The 17,521-nt window shown below is 44.6% G+C and overlaps 2 protein-coding genes across 3 annotated transcripts in view; both read right to left on the minus strand.

Annotated features, from left to right (window-relative positions):
* MBIP (MAP3K12 binding inhibitory protein 1) overlaps nt 1–14,741 on the minus strand; it is a 112,323-nt gene extending 97,582 nt beyond the window's left edge. Inside the window, exon 1 of the mRNA XM_079310248.1 lies at nt 14,380–14,741. Coding sequence (XP_079166374.1) covers nt 14,380–14,448 — 69 coding nt within the window. The 5' untranslated portion in view covers nt 14,449–14,741. The remainder of the gene's footprint in view (nt 1–14,379) is intronic.
* Nucleotides 7,718–14,373, minus strand: LOC306804093 (uncharacterized protein). 2 transcript variants are annotated; one of them, XM_079310251.1, is made up of 2 exons: nt 11,738–14,373; nt 7,718–10,455 (listed from the first exon to the last, which is right to left on the minus strand). In XM_079310251.1, the coding sequence occupies exon 1, from the start codon at nt 12,081–12,083 to the stop codon at nt 11,781–11,783; it is 303 nt and encodes a 100-aa protein (XP_079166377.1). In that variant the 5' UTR covers nt 12,084–14,373; the 3' UTR covers nt 7,718–10,455; nt 11,738–11,780. The 2 variants fall into 2 exon arrangements, with proteins under 2 accessions (XP_079166377.1, XP_079166376.1); XM_079310250.1 differs by having other exon boundaries at nt 12,038–14,367.
* Nucleotides 14,742–17,521: the final 2,780 nt, after the last annotated feature.

Here is a 17,521-nt window from a genome sequence, read left to right on the forward strand (position 1 = left end):
TCTATTTCTGGAGTTTAGACACTGCAGTCAGATGATTAAGCTCCCCTTAATCTATACATCATCATCACCTTTGCACCAGAAAGTAGGAATCATCAAAGGCTCTACGTGTGACAGTGGTCATACATGCAATAGAGAAAGCAGAAACTTGTCACAGTTCAAAGCACAGACAGTCTTTTTCATCTGCAGAAAAATACATACTGAAATTTCAACTTGTGGTAAGTATCTACATGGCCTAAGAAGAAAATAGAAACTGCTTGTAATAAATCAGTATTCAATCACCTATTTACATGAAATGCCTTTCTATGGAATTAAGTATTCAAAAGGAAGAATTCTCTCCTTCAGTACAATCAGTATATATTCCAATTCTTCTATATCCCCCTGTCTCCTCTCTATTTCCTCTGGATTTATGATTTTCCTTTGGGTTTCTTATCTTGTCTTTCTGTGCAGCCATTTGAGTTCTCATTGTTATCATCCACATTTCCCCTCCTTTATCTCCTTCCTGTCATTACTTACTAAAATTTTGAAAACAAAGTAGCTAAAATTGAAATATTTTCTGGAGGCATTAACTTCATTGTTATGTTTATACTTGGTTAACTCTGAGAGTTAGAGGCATCTGAAACATGTGACTGTGATTCCTGCACAGTCTGCACATATCATCTGGGTCATTGAGATATATTACATGGGCCATATATCTAACATCTCAGGTCTCCAAACCATGTGCATTTTTTAAAAATAGCATTGGTCTAGTAGTGCTTCACATTGAGGGCAGATCATACTTTTCTGTTAGAAAGTACCATGCTGTTTTTTTCTGGAAATCTCCTTATTAGAAGTTTTTTTGGTGCAGCAAAGATTTCCAAAAGCAACTCTCAGATTTTATTTCAATTGTATTGTACTGGATATGAAGCTAGAATTTAAATGGTAATCTGATTCTTACAATGAAAGTGAAAAACCATGTTGCAGATTAATTGAGATTTCTCATTTTCCTGACTGTGTTGGGTTTGAAGAAGCCCTTTTACTTGAGGTGTTAAAGGTTTATTGGAGCAGCCTGTCAAAGTACATTCTTCAGCCCCAGTTGGCTCCTGATACACCAGCACGAACTGGCAGCAGAGCTGACTCCTGTGCCCTCTCCCTTCCTCTTTCCCTGCAGAAACACTTTGACTAGAAACAGAGAAGACACATAGGGAGCAGAAAAGTGGGGCTATGGCAGTGAGAAAGAAAAGTATTAAATCTAGTGAAAGACAGGTGGTAAAAGCTTTCTGGAGTCCTCTTCCTCTTGGGTCACATACCAAAAGAGCCCAAATTAATTGTAGCTTGGATAGAGACAATGAAAAATTGGTTTCCATGTACTTCCAACATGTGACTGCTTTCTCCAGACTGAAACCATCAGGGAACTTATGTCAGGACTGAGTATGGGAGCCCTGGAACAGCTAATTGTAACATGCACTATGGATTTGTGGGGGCTTTAGTGTGGACTTTTCAGTGGAAATTAAGATTTCAGTACATTCATGTGCCTGTGTGATGGCAGTTTGGCTCGTTTTGTTGAGAAACCTGATGCTGGAAAGACCTCAGGATTTCACATGCTGTGAAATACAGGTGTATGGTGATGCCTTAAGTTTTAGCTTTCATGTTTTCCAGATTCTGTGCTGCATTAGTAGATAACTCTGGACTTCACATAAAGTGTTAGCAAATTCTCTCCACACTTTAGCTGGACAAAACAATTCTTTTCCAGCATGAGAATCAGGGATATCATCACTGCTTCAGGCCTAAAAAGTGTAAACAACAGCAAACTGAAGAGAGCAAGCTGAGAGGATGGGACTTCATAACCTGTAGCTATAATTGGACAATTAACCCCAATATGTAAATGGACCAAAACTTATAAATGTGACTCATGACTGGTCATCCATCTTGGGTGGAGGCACAGCCGAGCTCTTGTACTGCCCAAGGTGTATCCTTTGAGGGCCTTTTAATAAATACCTACTTTATTCCTTTAACACTGTCTAGCCTTTGTTCTAGGTAGCCTCCTTAGGCATCAATAGGATGGACTTATCAACAGCTGAGATGAGTAAGTAATGCCTACCCTGAGAAGGTAGGTGACTGGGATTGGTTCACTGGTTTGTTCAGACTACACGTGATGGATGACACAATAAGTACAGAGAAGCAGAGGTTCCATGTATATTGAGCACTAGAGTAGAGAGAGAAGTACTTTCATCCAACTGAAACATTTGTTCCTATTCGCTGTTCCAGAGTTTTGTAAGGGTAAAAGCTTTGCAAACTTCTCTATATATTGAATTTTGGTTGGGTGTAGCATAGATGTCAGGTTATCAGTATTACCTTTGTAATTGAGTAGTTAATGGTCTTGATCTCCAGTAACACCCTTCCTGAAAAACAGCATTGAGACATTTCAAGGGCAATGAAGCTTTGCTGATATAGGATTCCTCAAAGTTACTGAAACTGAGACAAGAAAGAGCCAGGGTATATTTTCTGTCTTACTGCCTGCACACAGCAGGTGACCACATCACCCAGTAATTTCTACATCAGAGTTCTGTGCATGCTGCAGAAAGACATACACCTTCAATTTAAAGTGATAGAAGATCACTCTTACACCTTCTTGGTTAAAGATCTGCTCCTTATTTCAGCTGGAGTTTGGCTAGCCTAAGATTTCAGCTCTAAGGTGTCATGTTTCTTTCTACTTAATTAAAATGATATGTGGTGGGAAACCTTTTCCTAGTTACATGCAAACTGTCACTGTGTAGCCTCAACCTCTTTACTACTGCCCTGGAAAAACACACTTCATTGATTTCATATACAGAAAAAAAAAATACTTCTGTTCCATAAATAAATATAACTAAAATGTCATTTCTGAACTGGGGTGGAAATGGAGTCCATAAGAGAGAACAAAAAGGAAGATACTGTTTGTATTTGCTAAGATTTTTTTTTAAAAAACCCAATACTCCTAAGAGAATCATATAGGAAAAGAGTTTGGATTGTGACATGTATTTTTGTTTCCATTTGCTATGTGAATTAAACAAGCAGGGGGTGATTCCTTCTATTATGAAAAGCTTCATAAAATCTTGTGCTTCTTTTTCTTCAGAGAACATACCAATTACTCAGGATAACATTTGTACTGCTCGAAATAGTAATGTGTATAGCTCTTGCTCTAGACTAGGTAACACTGAAGAGGACATTAGAAATAAGAGAAGACCTTTGGATCTTACAACATTGCTTACTGACTCAACAGGAAAAACATGGTTTCTCCAGGTTGCTCCAATTTCTGCGGCTTCTGGAAAAAAATGTTGCATTGCACACTGCATTGCCATAATGATGGAATTGATTCCAAGATACAAACTACTGTAAGAAAGAGGACCCCTAATTTTAATATAACACCATGTAAGAAGTTACCCTATGTAGCCTGCCTCTTTAAGAGCTCAGGAAAAGTTAGAACAGCCAAATGTGAATCATCGGATTCAAATGTGTTGATATTCCTGATATACCCAGACACACCTAGGAAAGTTCAAGAATTAATAAAGTTCAGAAAGCTTGCAGACATGATTCTGATAGCACTCTTTGAAGCCAATCATTCTATACTGAGCCACTTTGAGCATCTTGTTTTAGAAGCAATAGGTTGTCCAAGGAAAGAGTACAGAGTTATATGAGCTACTGGTCTGATTATTACTTTGCCTTTTTTATATAATCTTTTCTCTGAGCCTAACCATTGCTCTGAGAATAATGTTCTACTTTCTATGAACTTTTGAATACTCACACCATCCCAATTTCTTTCATATCCCTACAGTATTATGAGGATTTTTGTCTAAGCTGTAATAGTCTTGTGCACCTCCATGAGCCTTACTCCTTCATTAGAGCCTGGGTTTTTTGGTGCAGCACACTACTGAAAATGAGTGGCAGAAGTTTTCTTGACTTCAAGCAGTGAGATTAGCAGAGAACTTCCGGAATACACCATCTCACTTTCCTTATTCCTCCAAGCTTTGGTACTATTGTACATTACAGTGCAAGTTCTTCATTGCCAAGTAGACGATGACAAGGGAAAAAAATGTAATTACATCTCTAGAAGCCAAGAAAGCTTTTCCATTAATTTTAGCACAATGAAAACAAGGTCACTTCTGCATGTTTTGAAGGCTTTTCTCAAGCTTCTCTACAGATCTGTTTTTGATAACACTGGGCCCACCCTTTCTCTAGTAGGAAAGACTTTCTCCACATCCTAGGAAGTTGTTGGTTGCAGGTCATATTTCACTTTCCATATCAAAAGAGCTTGCTGGTATGCCTCTTAGCATAATTCAGAGACTTATCACTTAAGACCCCTTTGCTCCCTCCTCGATTTCAGCTCATAACTTTTCTGTGTTACTGTGTTGTAAAACCTGTTCTTCCTTGGTGAAGTGTCAAAATCATCCAAATAGACTGAACTCAGCTCACTTGCCTACAGTCTGATCAGCTGCCTTCTGTTTCTAATAAAGTCTGTAGTCTTTTGGAGAGCAGGATTCCATGCTGGTTTTGCAGAGCTTTGCACATGTTAGCATTGCTCTGGCTTGTTTCTTCATGCTTGTTCTCCATTCTTACAGCAGCCTCTCTCATTATCCTAATCCTGTGTGAGATAATGCTAGAAGAAAATGCTTGATTCTTTCTGGTTTTTTTCCTTTTCTATAAGCATTTTTCAATACATGCATGATGAGAAAAGTGTCACCTCTACCTCTTAGCTTTAGTCTCTCCTTTATTATTTCTCTAGTTCTTGGTTCTATCTCAAGCAAGAATAGTACTGAAAATGTCCGTTTCTTTTGTCAAAGTAGAACCTTTGCTGTATTTACTTTGCCATAAGTCCAGATCTTTCTGCCTTCTGTGAATAAGCCACACACACACATACAATCACAGGTGCTGCAAACAGAGGAAAGAGGAGGGGCAGCAGAGATACAGGGTTACTGTTGGACTGATAGCCGAAAAGGTCATCATTTAAACTCATTCAGATCTGTTCAAGCCTAATGTAAAACAGATTAAGCTGTGACATGAGTTGCTTTCATCTGTTTAACAGTCTTTTAAGGCAAGAATTGCCCATTGTTTCAGGAAGAAAATAGTTTTGCCTGTATGACACCATTTTAATAAGAATAAAATTTTTAGCATTGAAATCAGTTGGTTTGGAGTATCCTACAATCTGCAGAGAGTATTGTTGTATTCTACTTTTATTTTTTTAAATCACTGATTACATGGTGAATGTATCTCCACATTACAGGAAAGATCTGAAGAGCACTTTATTTTGCAGAAATATATATAGTTCCTTTTGAGTAAATATCAAGTTTTGTTAGTCAAAATTGTGTCTATGGCTATTGGACTGAAAGCAAAAGGCGAACTGGAAACCATGGTAGGTCCAAGGAAGTAGTAAAAATCTCAGGTTTAAAAATAATCCTGCAAGAAAGAAAGGTCAGGCTGATATCCCTCTAACTGCCCTGAAACAATGTTTTTGAAGTGGTAATGGCAGATTACCCCAACACTTCCTGTAAAGAAATGTCCAGGGCAAGTGGAGCAAGCACTAGCAGCACTGTTATGGAGCAGGGTACACATGAGAACTCTTGCACTCCAGCACTTCGTTCCACACTCAACATCACGGCAAAGGCTACTCAGAGAGTAACTCACTCATTTTTTGAAAAGATGATGATTTACTTCAACAGCCACCATCGGGCTGAAGTGTTCTGAGCAATGTAGGCTGATCGGGCTGAAAATGCAGATAGTTGTGATTACTTTTTACTATTATTACTTACTAGACTTCCGAGGAAAGAGAATGACAAAAGAGCAGTGGGTTATTGGTATCACTGCCTGTGGGTTATTGTGGGTTGTGAGAGGTGATAGAGAGCTGTTTGCTGTCACCAAGGAAATGCAGGATAAATTTAGGAGGAGCAATATCATTGCACCTGACCGGGTCAAGGTTATAATGGTGGTGGTTGGGCATGTGCTGATGCTGTTAAACCTCTATTAGCATGGAAGGGCTTGATCCTATTCTGCTGAGAGCAGGAGGAGGTCTCTCATCGTAACTTCAGTATGAAAAGGATCGGGCCCTGGCAGTATACCCATGGAAAATATTTCTCTGACACGAGGTTGTCGCCAGATTTTAAACGGAATAACCCCAAATTTTACAGCCTTTTGGAAAATTTCGATTTTAATTCAAAGAGATTTCATAAAGACTTTTCGAGAAGTCCTAATAATTGGGGGGTGGGAGCTGGGAAGAAAAGAGGGTGGGGGGGAAGTAAAAAGAAATGAGAGAGGATGGCACTTGAAAACCGTAATTATGTGAATGTCAGTAGTAAAAGCATCCTTCTCAGGCTGTCCATATGAAACCTGAACACAAATAGAAACTTGTCACACGAGCGAGGAAAGAACCCCTCTGAGTGTGTATTTTTCCCGTTGCAGTAATCTATAGCCTGACGGTGAAAGTCTCGGACAGCGGCAGGCAGGTGGCGTGGTTAGGTGTCGCTTCGCTGGGGCGCTTTTGGGGAGCCGCCTTGCAGGGGGGATGCGCTGGGGCTGCCCGCCGCTGTCCGTGCCAGCGTGCTGCCACGGCGGGGCGGGGGTGGGCAGCGGAGACTCCCCTCGGGACCGGCCCAGCCCACGCTCCGCAAACGCCGCTGCCACCGCCGCCACCGCTTCAAATACAGCGAGCCCTGGGCTCGACCCCGGCCACGGTTCATCCCCCTCCCGCCCCGAGCTTTTCCCGTTCGTAGGCAGAGGGGTCCGGCCCTGGGGCACGCACTACTCCCGCCGGCTCCTAAAAGAAAGGGATGCAGCAGGCATCTTCTCCCCTCCGCTTCACAAGGAATTTCAGCTTGTTTTTTCTTTCCTGCTGTTTCCTATTCATTTTCGCCCGGGAAACCCGAAGAGTGCTTTGCACTCCAAACCGCCGAGCGATGGGGCGGTAAGGATAACATTCAGGGGTTGAAAAAATCAGCTATTGCCTGGAGAATATCACTTTAAAACTGCTCCGAAATATTCTGTAGCTCTTTAATTGACGTAAACAAAGTGCAATAAATTCTAACTCAAATATGATTGCACTGAGATTAAGCTCTAATTGCTTAAGGCTCAGGTGGAATCTGCAGGCTAAAGCCTATAAGAACAATCTGAATTTCACAATCGTTCTGTCAAAAGCAAAGAGATGAGAGCCCACACGCTTCCTAACAAGTCATTTTTAACAGTTACAAGCTCCTTACAAAGACCACACAGGGAGTCTAAGAGATGCAAATCTAATCCCTGGTCATTCTGCAGGCCTTCAACAAAGATGTACTAAAGCCTAATAGAAAAGAAATCAGTTCTCTGTCACCAGCTCCTACTAAAATCTATTAGAGAAAGTACGGATCTTGTATTTACAGCAGTTCCTTTTAAAGGTTAAGGACAAGTACATATAAAAGGTATAATTTTTAAAATGTGAAATATTCAATGAAATCCATCATCTGGTCTCTTTTATTCCTGAAGATGTTTTGGTATTTAGTTTGTATTCATTGAGCAAAAGAATTATCCATCCCTTTGTTCTTTGAAATATTAGCAACAGATTTTTTTTCTTTTAATGTTAGTCATTTAGACGAGTGGCGTTTTGGGATATTTTGGGGGGCTGGTTTTTTGGGGTTTTTTTGTTTTGTTTTGTGTTGTTGTTGTTGATGTTTCTCCTCCCCCCCCCCCCCCCCCCCTCCGGGTTCCCTCATTTAAAAACCCATACAGGGACCTTAAAACAGCGGTTGGTATCTTTTCAAAATACCTTGGAATATCTCCACCCCATCGATAGTTTGACCACTGTCCAGGAATGAATATTTTAATCAAACTAATACGTATGTAATGAAGAATAAAAAGTCCGTCTGCACTTTGGCATACGATACACAGAAATAGCCAGCTTTTTCTAGGACCCTCTGATAAGTTTGGGGGTTTATGACCTTTTTTCCCACTCATAACTCTCTGTATACTGAATTAACCCTATATCCCAGCAAATCTCACCGTGATTTAAGTTCAGCTCTCTATTGTACGTTTGAATAACTCAACACAAAAATAAACACTTTTCTACACGAACACACTCTTTCTAAGACGCATCTACGCACACCTTAGTATAAATGCATACACCATGATTTTGCAGAAGGTCTGCATTAACACGGGACACACACATATCGCACTGCTTGTAATACAGCATACACACACATTGTAGCACTACTAATTTGTAGGTCACTTCTGTTCCTAAAACGTTCGCCTGTTCCTTTGCCAAAGGACGGTGGACATGGGGGTGGGAGTAGTTCTTAAATTACAACTGGAATATGACACTATGTAAACACGAGATGCTTCTGGGGGTAACGTCTCTTTATAGTTCGGGAGTGTTATCGATCTGGATAAAGTTTTGGCCCCCGATATATCGCTGTATCTTGATCACATACACACACACACACACGCGCACACACACATACACGCACGAAGAACTAGACTGTTCTTTAGGAATTATGTAAAAAAGGAAATCGGATTGGAGTCGTTTCCCTGTTCGGCTGAGAGCTCTGGAATGTTTTCCCAGGTGACGAGAAACTCGGCACTATTCAACTGGGTGGCTTGAGGAGAGGAGAAAAGCACATGGGGCCAAAATCTACTCCTGGCTCCCCATGATCATCACATATATTTTGGTGGGACAAGTCGCGTGAATAAAACCATCGGTGTTTGTGCTGGAAATAACTTTTCCTAAGACGAGTTGGTCCTTTTTCTTTCTCCTTTTTCTTACCCCATACCCATTTCCCCACACCGCGGTCTTCGTGAGTGAATCAGCTCCAGCCACTGGGCGAGGGAAACCAGCTCTCCCTTGGAAAGAGCAGCGACCGCGAAGCCCTGCTTGGGCAGAGCAAGGGATAATCCCTGCCGAGCGGTGCGGAGCGCTGCGGCTCGGAGCCCCGCGGCTCGCCGGCTCCTAGGGTCCCTTCCTTCTAGAAATTGGCCAGCAGCTTCCCCCACGACCCAGTTTCTTTCAGGAATGTGAACCAGCCCGGAGGAACTCCCTGTCCCCGTTGCTCGGCTGGTCATGGGAAGGGTCCCACGAATGATCAGTGTCCAGTCTGGGTTTTTTTGTTTGGTTGGTTGGTTGTTTTTTTTTGGAAGATGGATATGACAGAACAGGTTTGTCGCTATGAAACCTCGGGGAGGACGCTCTTCAAAGCACTGAGCGCAGCCTTTCGGGGCCTCCAGCACCTGGTCCCTTTCCGGGCCGTCTGGCCCGAGCCCTAATTAGGGCTCAGACCTAAAGAGCCGGCGCGGAGGGAGGAGTGTGGGTCTTCCTTGGCGGGCTGGGGTAAGCAAAGTAGAAATGCAAGTGGAGAAAAGTTTCCCGGCTCTTTCTTGCACGGGAGAAGGAGGGGTTGCAGGTCGCGGGGAACAGAGTGAGATGAAGGGGCTGGGTGAGCTGCGGGTCCCGGAGCTCTGTCCGGAGCTGCCCCTCCCGCGCATCCAGCGAGCGAGAGAGCGCCGGGCCCGCCGTGCCCCGGGACAAATCCACCTGTCATCCTCATCAGTGTGTGCTTGGTTTGCAAGTCAATAATAACAGTTTATGCCTCCTGTAGGGCTGATTCAGATTTCTACGACATTGCCTTATTTATTAAAATATTTATTTATTTACCATAAACCACCCCCCCCCCCCAACCCCATCCGCCCTTCCCGACAGCTGATTTGGTCTTTTAAAGTGGAAGAGAATAAAACAGTGTGGCAGAGGGTGGGAGCCCGGAAAAGCAGGACTGCTGTGACTGGGACGGGAATGCTATTTAACTATGAGAAACAAGTGTCTGCCTTCAAAATCCAAGCAGAGAACAGGGCGAAGGGTCGGGCCGGGCCAGGCAGCTGCCTACAACTCCGGCGCGCTGTCAGCGGTGCGCACCGCCGCAAAAACACGTAAATGAGGGAAATGGGAAATGCCGATTAATTCACTGTGCGCGGGGCTGGCAGCGCCTGCATTCCGCCTTTGGGCACCCACAGGCGAACCTCGGCTCCCTTGCCCGTTCCTATCAGGCAGGATAATTATGGTGGTGGACGCGCAGGCCTCCTGGCTTTCTCCTGGCTTCGGTACTTGAGGAATAAGAAAAATGCTCTAGAGCAAGAAGAGGCGGGGAAGTGCTGTGCCTGCTTGGAGTAGGGATGGCTGCGGGAGGGGTGGGGGGACGAGGCGAGAGAGGGGGTCTGCCCTTCCTGATGCCATATCACCCCCTAACCTTTGCAGTCTGATTTTGTGCATCCTTTTCCCCACCCTCTCAGCAGGACACGTCGCGGCTCTCGACGGCCACGACCACGGAGAATCTCGGTTTGCTTCGGCACCCGTGGGCGGGTGCGTGTGCTGCCCTGGGTCCTGGCTCCGGCGGATGGGGCTCCTCCGGAGTAGAGCCGGCTCCGGTGCCGGGCTCTGGGCTCGGCGGGAGGTAGCTCTTCTTAAGAACCCCTGCACCTGTCCCTCCTCTGGGCCTTATTTTCAAAAAATAAATTACCGTTTTCTAGGGATCATTTCATCTAGGTGAATTTCTGATTAAATTAGTGTTAACCTTAAGAGATTGATAGGAAATCAACAGGCTTTTTCAATCACCGTTTTTACTTGGTGAGCTTTTGTTTTGCATGTGTGTGTGTGTATGCGTGTTTTCCACCGGGACTCTCTGTAGGTAAAAACCTTGCTTTCTAAAGCAATAAAGGAATATTTTTAAAAATTAAATAAAAAAATACGTTTTGATTAATACCATAGTGTAAAAAAAGGTCTGCAGGAGGAAGAAAATATTTGGTGTTTGTCTGCAGATTCTCTCACCTACCACCTACTCTGAATGCGTCCTGTATCTTACAGCGTGTCCGGCCCTCATGATTGCAAATAGGCCTGTTTTCAAATGGAAATAGGACTTCCAAACTGATTATGTGTATTGAATCGGAATCATTCGCTAGATCCTCTTGTATAAAATGTATTGAAAAAACCATGATGGTTGCACAGCTCTGAAACTGGCTCCTTCTCATCTCAGGGAGGTCGATCTATTTTGCAACTTTTTGCCATTTGTGAATGTTTCAGCAAGATAATTACGCTACCATTGTGGAAAAGCGATGCACTGACAGAAACACACACACACACACACACACACATACACTCCCCTGCACACACACGCACGCAGCCACCACCGCGGAGCCTACTCTGTGCACAGCCCACGCCGTGCCCAGACTCCCACGACAAGAACACGCCCGGCCTCCCCACGGCAGCGCAGCTCCAGCGCCTCGCCGCCGCCACGCACAGCCTCCCCGTGACACCGAGCACAAAACACACCATCCACCAGCACCCTCCCGAGCGCCGCAGTAAACGCGGCTCCCAGGTCTGGGTTCCGCCTCATGAGCCACTATTTAAAGACAACCAGACTGTGTATGTATGTGTGTCCATGGAAAAGTCAGAGCCAGGGAGCAACAGCTATTGCTCACACACTGAAGAATGGGGACAAACTCCATGCAAAGGTTTCGTCTATTGATATGTAATGAGAGCTTTAAACCCTGTCATATCTCCCGAAGAATATCCATTCGAATTCAAAACAGTAATTAAAAAGTGATGACAGAAAAGGAGGATCTGGACCGAGCAGAAAGCGGACAGCTTCCCTCGCCCTGGGGAGAAAAATCGGTGGCGGGAAGAAGTGTTCCCCCGCCGCGCCCCCCGTGGGGGAAGGGAAGCAGACCTGCACGTCCGCGCTGCCCCGTTCCCACTCACCATCGTCACTCCTCTGCTCACCCAAACTTTCTCAGGTGCTTCCTCGGAAATTGCCTTCCCCCACCTAAACCAACCAAACGAAACCCGAGTTGGGATGGGGTGGGGGTGCCCAGTCCTGCGTGCCCGGCGGAGACCCCGCGGCCGGGTTGGCCGGGCAAACAGGGTCCGGGGCCGCCTCTCCATCGAGCACCGCGAAGGCAGCGGTGGCCCGGTACCACCCAGCAGAGTCCCTCGAAAGTGGCTGCCGCAGGAAACTCCTGGCAGCGCAGGAGATAGCAGTGCTGGGACCTATCCTCTGTACTTGCCGCACTCGCACTGTACCTTTGCGAAGACGTAAGTTCTTCCGCCGCATCCCGTCCTCGATCATTTTTGGGTTACCGTGGAGGTGTCACGCACTTCCCTGCCATTTACCCCGCTAGGCAAGTGTGGTGTGTGTTTCAGTGACGGGTGCCTGAGCCCCATGCCACTCGCCCTAGCTATGGCAAGGCGCCATAGGCGGTCAACACCTTGTCGGGGCGATTGGGAGCAGCGCTTGGGCGAAAGTCAAAGGGGTTCCTGGCCCGACGTTTGCAGCCCTCCCGCCTGGGCATCGCCCCAGTGCCAAGGACGAGAGGGGCGGTGGGTGCGCACAGCTGGGTCTGCCCGACAGCACCTGCAGCCTGGCAGCCTGGCAGTGCAGGCACAGCCTGCCATCGTCGGCATTAAGAGAATACAGAGGGAGACAATCGCTGCTCTCGACCGGCTGTAGCCCCCCGGGAGAGGAACCCCGCTGGGTTGCAGCCGACTCCCGAGGGCAGCAAAGCTCCGGGGCTGTGCGGGAGCCTGTCCTGGGCAAGCGAGGGACCCCGCGGCCGGGACGCAGAGCCCACTGGCAAAGAGCATGATCGACCGCGTTCCCCTCGACGGGGAACCGAGCCCTGAGCGCCGTGGTAGCTGTGGCCGTGCTGGGCATTCCTGGTGGGCGGCGCGGGCAGAGGGGACGCGCGGCGGGGTCCCGCTGGGCTCCATGCGGGGCTCGGGGGAAGCCGGCCCGGCTCGGGCGCTGCGGCTCCTTCCCAGCGGCCGAGCAGCCCCCGTGGGCCGAGGCGGAAAGTTGCGGGAGGGTCTCCGCGCTGTGAAATTAAGAGCGGAGGGGACACACAGGCCGGCGAGCAGTGCTTCTTCAAAGTAAGAGTTTTCCTGCCCGCCTCTGCTCCCCAGACTCCACGGTTACTGCCGTGCACATCAGCTCCTAGATACACCTATCAGATCTACACGTCTATAATATATAATCGATACACATCACTAAGACATAATGCGTATATAGACGCGTACGTGTAGACTAAGGTCCTCATCGACCATCCATGTATGTTTTTTTCTCTCTGAAGTGAGCTAATGCAGATAGAGGTGCAGAGGACTAGCTCCGAGCACCCTATTTTGCAGTAGCAAGAGTGCGTTTGTTAAATAACGCCCAGTATAAGAGCAAAAGTAGGGACCAAGAAGGTGGTGACGTTAAAGATAATATTTTAAGAGCTTCTTTAAGAAGCAGCAGCACCGAAAACAAAAAGTTTAACGAACAAATGCAGCGAGAGGAAGTTCGAAAAAATGGTGTCCTAGAGTCACATTATTAGGTCGGTAACACGTTGAAATTATTCAGCCACTTCACTAACACCTTTGATATGAAACAAAAAAGTCTGCTCCCCTGCATCCCAGGTGTCTGTTAATTTGTCGCCTTCTAGCACGTTATTACTTGCCCAAATATGCTTGATCGAGGAAAACTCCAGTGAAATCCACCAGAACAAATGGAAGTGACTATCTCATACTTTGTTTAGTTTTCTAAGCAATGCAACTATCCTTTTATTCAAAAAGAAGGAAAAAACGCAAACAAAACAAACAAAAACCCCCCACAACCTAATCACAAACTCAAACAAAGCCCCCTTTCCTCCCAAAAATCCCACAAACCAACCCACCTCGTGTACGCGCGCTTTATTATTTTCTTGTACACTTTAGGAGCCCCCGTATTGATGAAGCGCTACTCAGAATGATATGGGGAGTTCTCATTGAATCAATTCAAAAAGTCATGTGCGTTCACTAAAACCTGCCATGTTAATTCACATGCTAAAGAAGCATAACGTACAAAGTAATTTCAAATTACTCCAAAAGTCCCGCTGTTAAGTGAATAGAAATATTTTTGAGAAAAGAGTTATCATGTCATTCAGATATAATTCCTGGCATGAGTTATGGAGCTAGCCAGCAAAAACAGATTTAAGTATCTTGGAAAATACTTTTAGAATATACATTTTCAACCTTTCCCCGTTTCTATGTGCCAGCTCAGGATCAGTAGATTTACATTACTTTCAGATATAATGTATTCGGCCATTTGTAAATGTTTTTCCTTCTTAATCTATATCGTAGTAAGAAAAAAAAAAAAACAAAAAAAAGCCCCCCGATTTCCATCTTTGCCCTCCCTCTAACAAAAACCTTTACATCAAAGATTAAATGTCATATGTTACATTTTCATCTATAGGTTTCCCTAGAATTTTTCTGTGTAGTAAGTTGGTTTAAACTTCAAAACGAATTTTGGTTTCTTTTTGCATCAATACATCTCACACACCATCTTATTTATAAGGCTGACCAGAAGCCTTTGAGAGAAAGACATAGGATATAGAAAACTTTGACCTTACCTGCTCCCTAATGTGCTTGCAGCCAGAAAAGACAGGGGGGAAAAGAAGTAATTTCATATTATTCATCATTTTGCCAGGGACAGTCGTCTCTCTACCTCATAGGAGCAGCCGCACTGGGTCAGATGTCTGTACACATTTGATACATATAAACAGTATTATCATTAACTTGGAGTTTTGAGGGTTTTCCCTCCCCTCGATGGGGTTCATGAGAGGAACAGCGGGTCTGAGAGGAAAAAAAATTCTCAGCTTTGCTCCCGACATGGCTATGAAAGGACTTAAATTCTTCAGAAGTCACTCAGTCTTTAACTCTAGATCCCCTTTGTAAAGGCTAAAGGCAGCGGTCAGAAAAGTTGAACGGGGGCTGCTTTCCCGGCGAGGCCCCTTTACCTGCACTGTGCTACAAAACTCCTAAAATACTTGTTTTTCCCTCCCCTCCCAGCCGTGGCAACTTCTCTTGGTGTCATCTCAGAGCTGTCTCAGATTACATTGTTTGGGATCTGAACTTTCAACACTCTTAAGGCCCTGCACTGCCTTTTGAACCGAGATGCAGGCAATATACTTTTAGATCAGCTCGCCATCCTTTGCCTCTCCGTGGGTACAGTGACACCGCACCGCGCCCGTCCGCTGCTACCGGGGCCACAGCAGAGCTTGGGGCAAGCCCTGCGGCCCCCGCCTGCCTGAGCCCTTCCTCCCGAGAATCCCTTTTGCTAAAAGACTGCTGTGAAACAAACCAAAAAAGCCATTAACGCACAGATCGTTCTGATATTAAGCAGCCCATATGAAGAAGACTTTTGCTGTTATTGCTGTTGTGGCCGTAGTAGTGATCTGGTTTTGTTAGTGTTTGGGATTTTTTTTGTTTTGGGTTTGTGTTTCGTTTGGGGTTCAGTTTGAGGTTGTTTTGTTGTTGTTTTGGTTTTTCTTTTTTCTTCTCCCCCTCTTTTTTTTTTTTTTTTTTTTTTTTTTTTTTTTTTTTTTTTTTTTTCCCGCAGCCTGCTGTGCCACTTCACGCACACTTCATGGAACTTAAGAATGAACTCCTATTTGCAGCAGGAAAAAATGCCCTCCGCGATTCTCCTAGACTTACAAGCAGTGCCAGGCAATGGGGGAGTGGGAGGGAATAGCCCTTCTTCAGTAGATCCTTTTATCTCTCAAAATACGGGGTACCCATGGTCTAGCGTGGATAAAGCAGTTATATTGGGAAACGCGCATCTCTTCCATCATTTCAGATTTGAATCGTTCTGCCCCTCCCCTTTGTCATCCCTTTATTCAAGTTCTGCATTGATTACCGGGAGACTGGAAATCAGCATATTGGAAGAAGCAGGAGTTTAGACGGAGGAACATATTTTAATTTCAATTTAAAAAAACTATACAGTAACTAAGTTGTCATGAGTGTTTTCAAGGGAGACTGGAGACTAAACTGTATTTACACCCCTGCCACCAAGTATCTTCATCCTAATCAAGGCATAACTAGTTTACTAAAAAATATTATAAAAGGCAGTATTACAATGTCATAAAAAACTCTATAAAATTGTTAAAGAGCAGTTTGTTTGCATTTCTCCTGATTGATATGTAAATACAGTTTGAACTGTGTTTGCTCGGTCTCTAGTGCTTAATAAAGTGATGAATTCACCTTTCTGTGGAACAAGTAAACAGACTTTAAACTAAGCCGACATCAGACAAAGTGGAAACGAGTTTATTTAATCGAAACTAAATCTAGTTTAAGAAAGATAAGTCAGTGTACATAATAATCCATTACAGTAATTACACTCACCACCAAATATGTGTTTATGAAGTTGTCGAGACACAATAAAATTACTTTTCTTCCCCCGAAGTCTATAATGAAAAGTCACTGACTGGATCTCTATCAAACATGCTAACTCCAATATTCGGGGGCGGGGGCCGTAGTTCTCGGCTGTATTAATGCCTTTCGGTGCTACTCACTTTTGAACGTTCCTGGGTTTGAAAGAACGCACATTAATTACGTATGAGGAGGAAACGTCGAGTTAACCGGAGCACTTTCCCCTCGGTCTTGCATATAAACTCCGGGAGAAACTAACCCTAACTAAAAAAATCCCTAAAGTTAACCCTGCTCCTGCCTTCTCCGCGGAAGCTGGCAACTCTGCACCACGGACCAGGAATCCCCAGCACTTTCTTCTTTTAGCAGGAATAACAGCACTAAGCTCCAGGCACTCTGCCGCCCCCCCACCCATCCCCCTGCCATGCTTAACACCATGCTATAGATCTAAAATGAATATTCTGCGTAGAAGAAAAATTAAAAAAAAAACCCAAACAAAAACCTGAATAATCTTTGGGTTTGTTAAGAATGTCACTGTATAAATCAGGACATAACCTAAAGAATAAAAGGTCTCGAAATTCCTGTTGACACACGTGATGTCCTCCAGTTAGAAATAAGGGGGAGGGGGTCAGAAAGAATCCGATACTTTTTTTTTTTTCTTCCGTGTACTTCCCTTTTTCTCCATCCAGACTAGCACTTGGTGTCCGACTAACATGGGCTATCTTGTATAAATAAAGAACTGGAACTTTCAAAAGCTGCTACTTAAAATTGGAGGTTGGGTTGTTTCCATCCTAGGCAACCTGGTTTCTTTCACTTCAAAAATATTATTATTTCGTAACATCTCTGTAATTCAGAGTTGTATCAATGACTGCTATCGCTTTCTATGGATTCAGAAAAAAACCGAAACCGAGCAACAGAAGCAAAGCAAAACAAGCTACGAGTCTTTTAGAGTGGGCATACTTTTTTTTTTTTTTTTTTTTTTTTTTTTTTTTAGTACACTTACAAAAGCGATATTTGGGACCTGAGAAATAGAGAATTACAAGGATTTCGGACTCGTCAGATGCGAGTTCTTTAGCTTCATATGCTTTGTATATTCACAGAAAAGTTAGCATCCAACCGCCTTTCATCACCGATAATTTCACCTTCCTACCAAACGCCCCTCTGTGTCTCAGCCCGGCGCGCACCTATGCGCACCACCCACGTGCGCGCACGCACTTTCTCCTCATCTCCTTCTTTACAAACTTCCCAAATGGCTACACAAAATAACCCCCAACAAACAAACAAACAAACTTAGAAAAACAAAGCGACACAAAAACCAGCATCCACACTAACCAACCGAAGCCCGTC

The sequence above is a fragment of the Erithacus rubecula genome, assembly GCF_903797595.1.
Source record: "Erithacus rubecula genome assembly, chromosome: 6".
NCBI lineage: Eukaryota > Metazoa > Chordata > Aves > Passeriformes > Muscicapidae > Erithacus > Erithacus rubecula.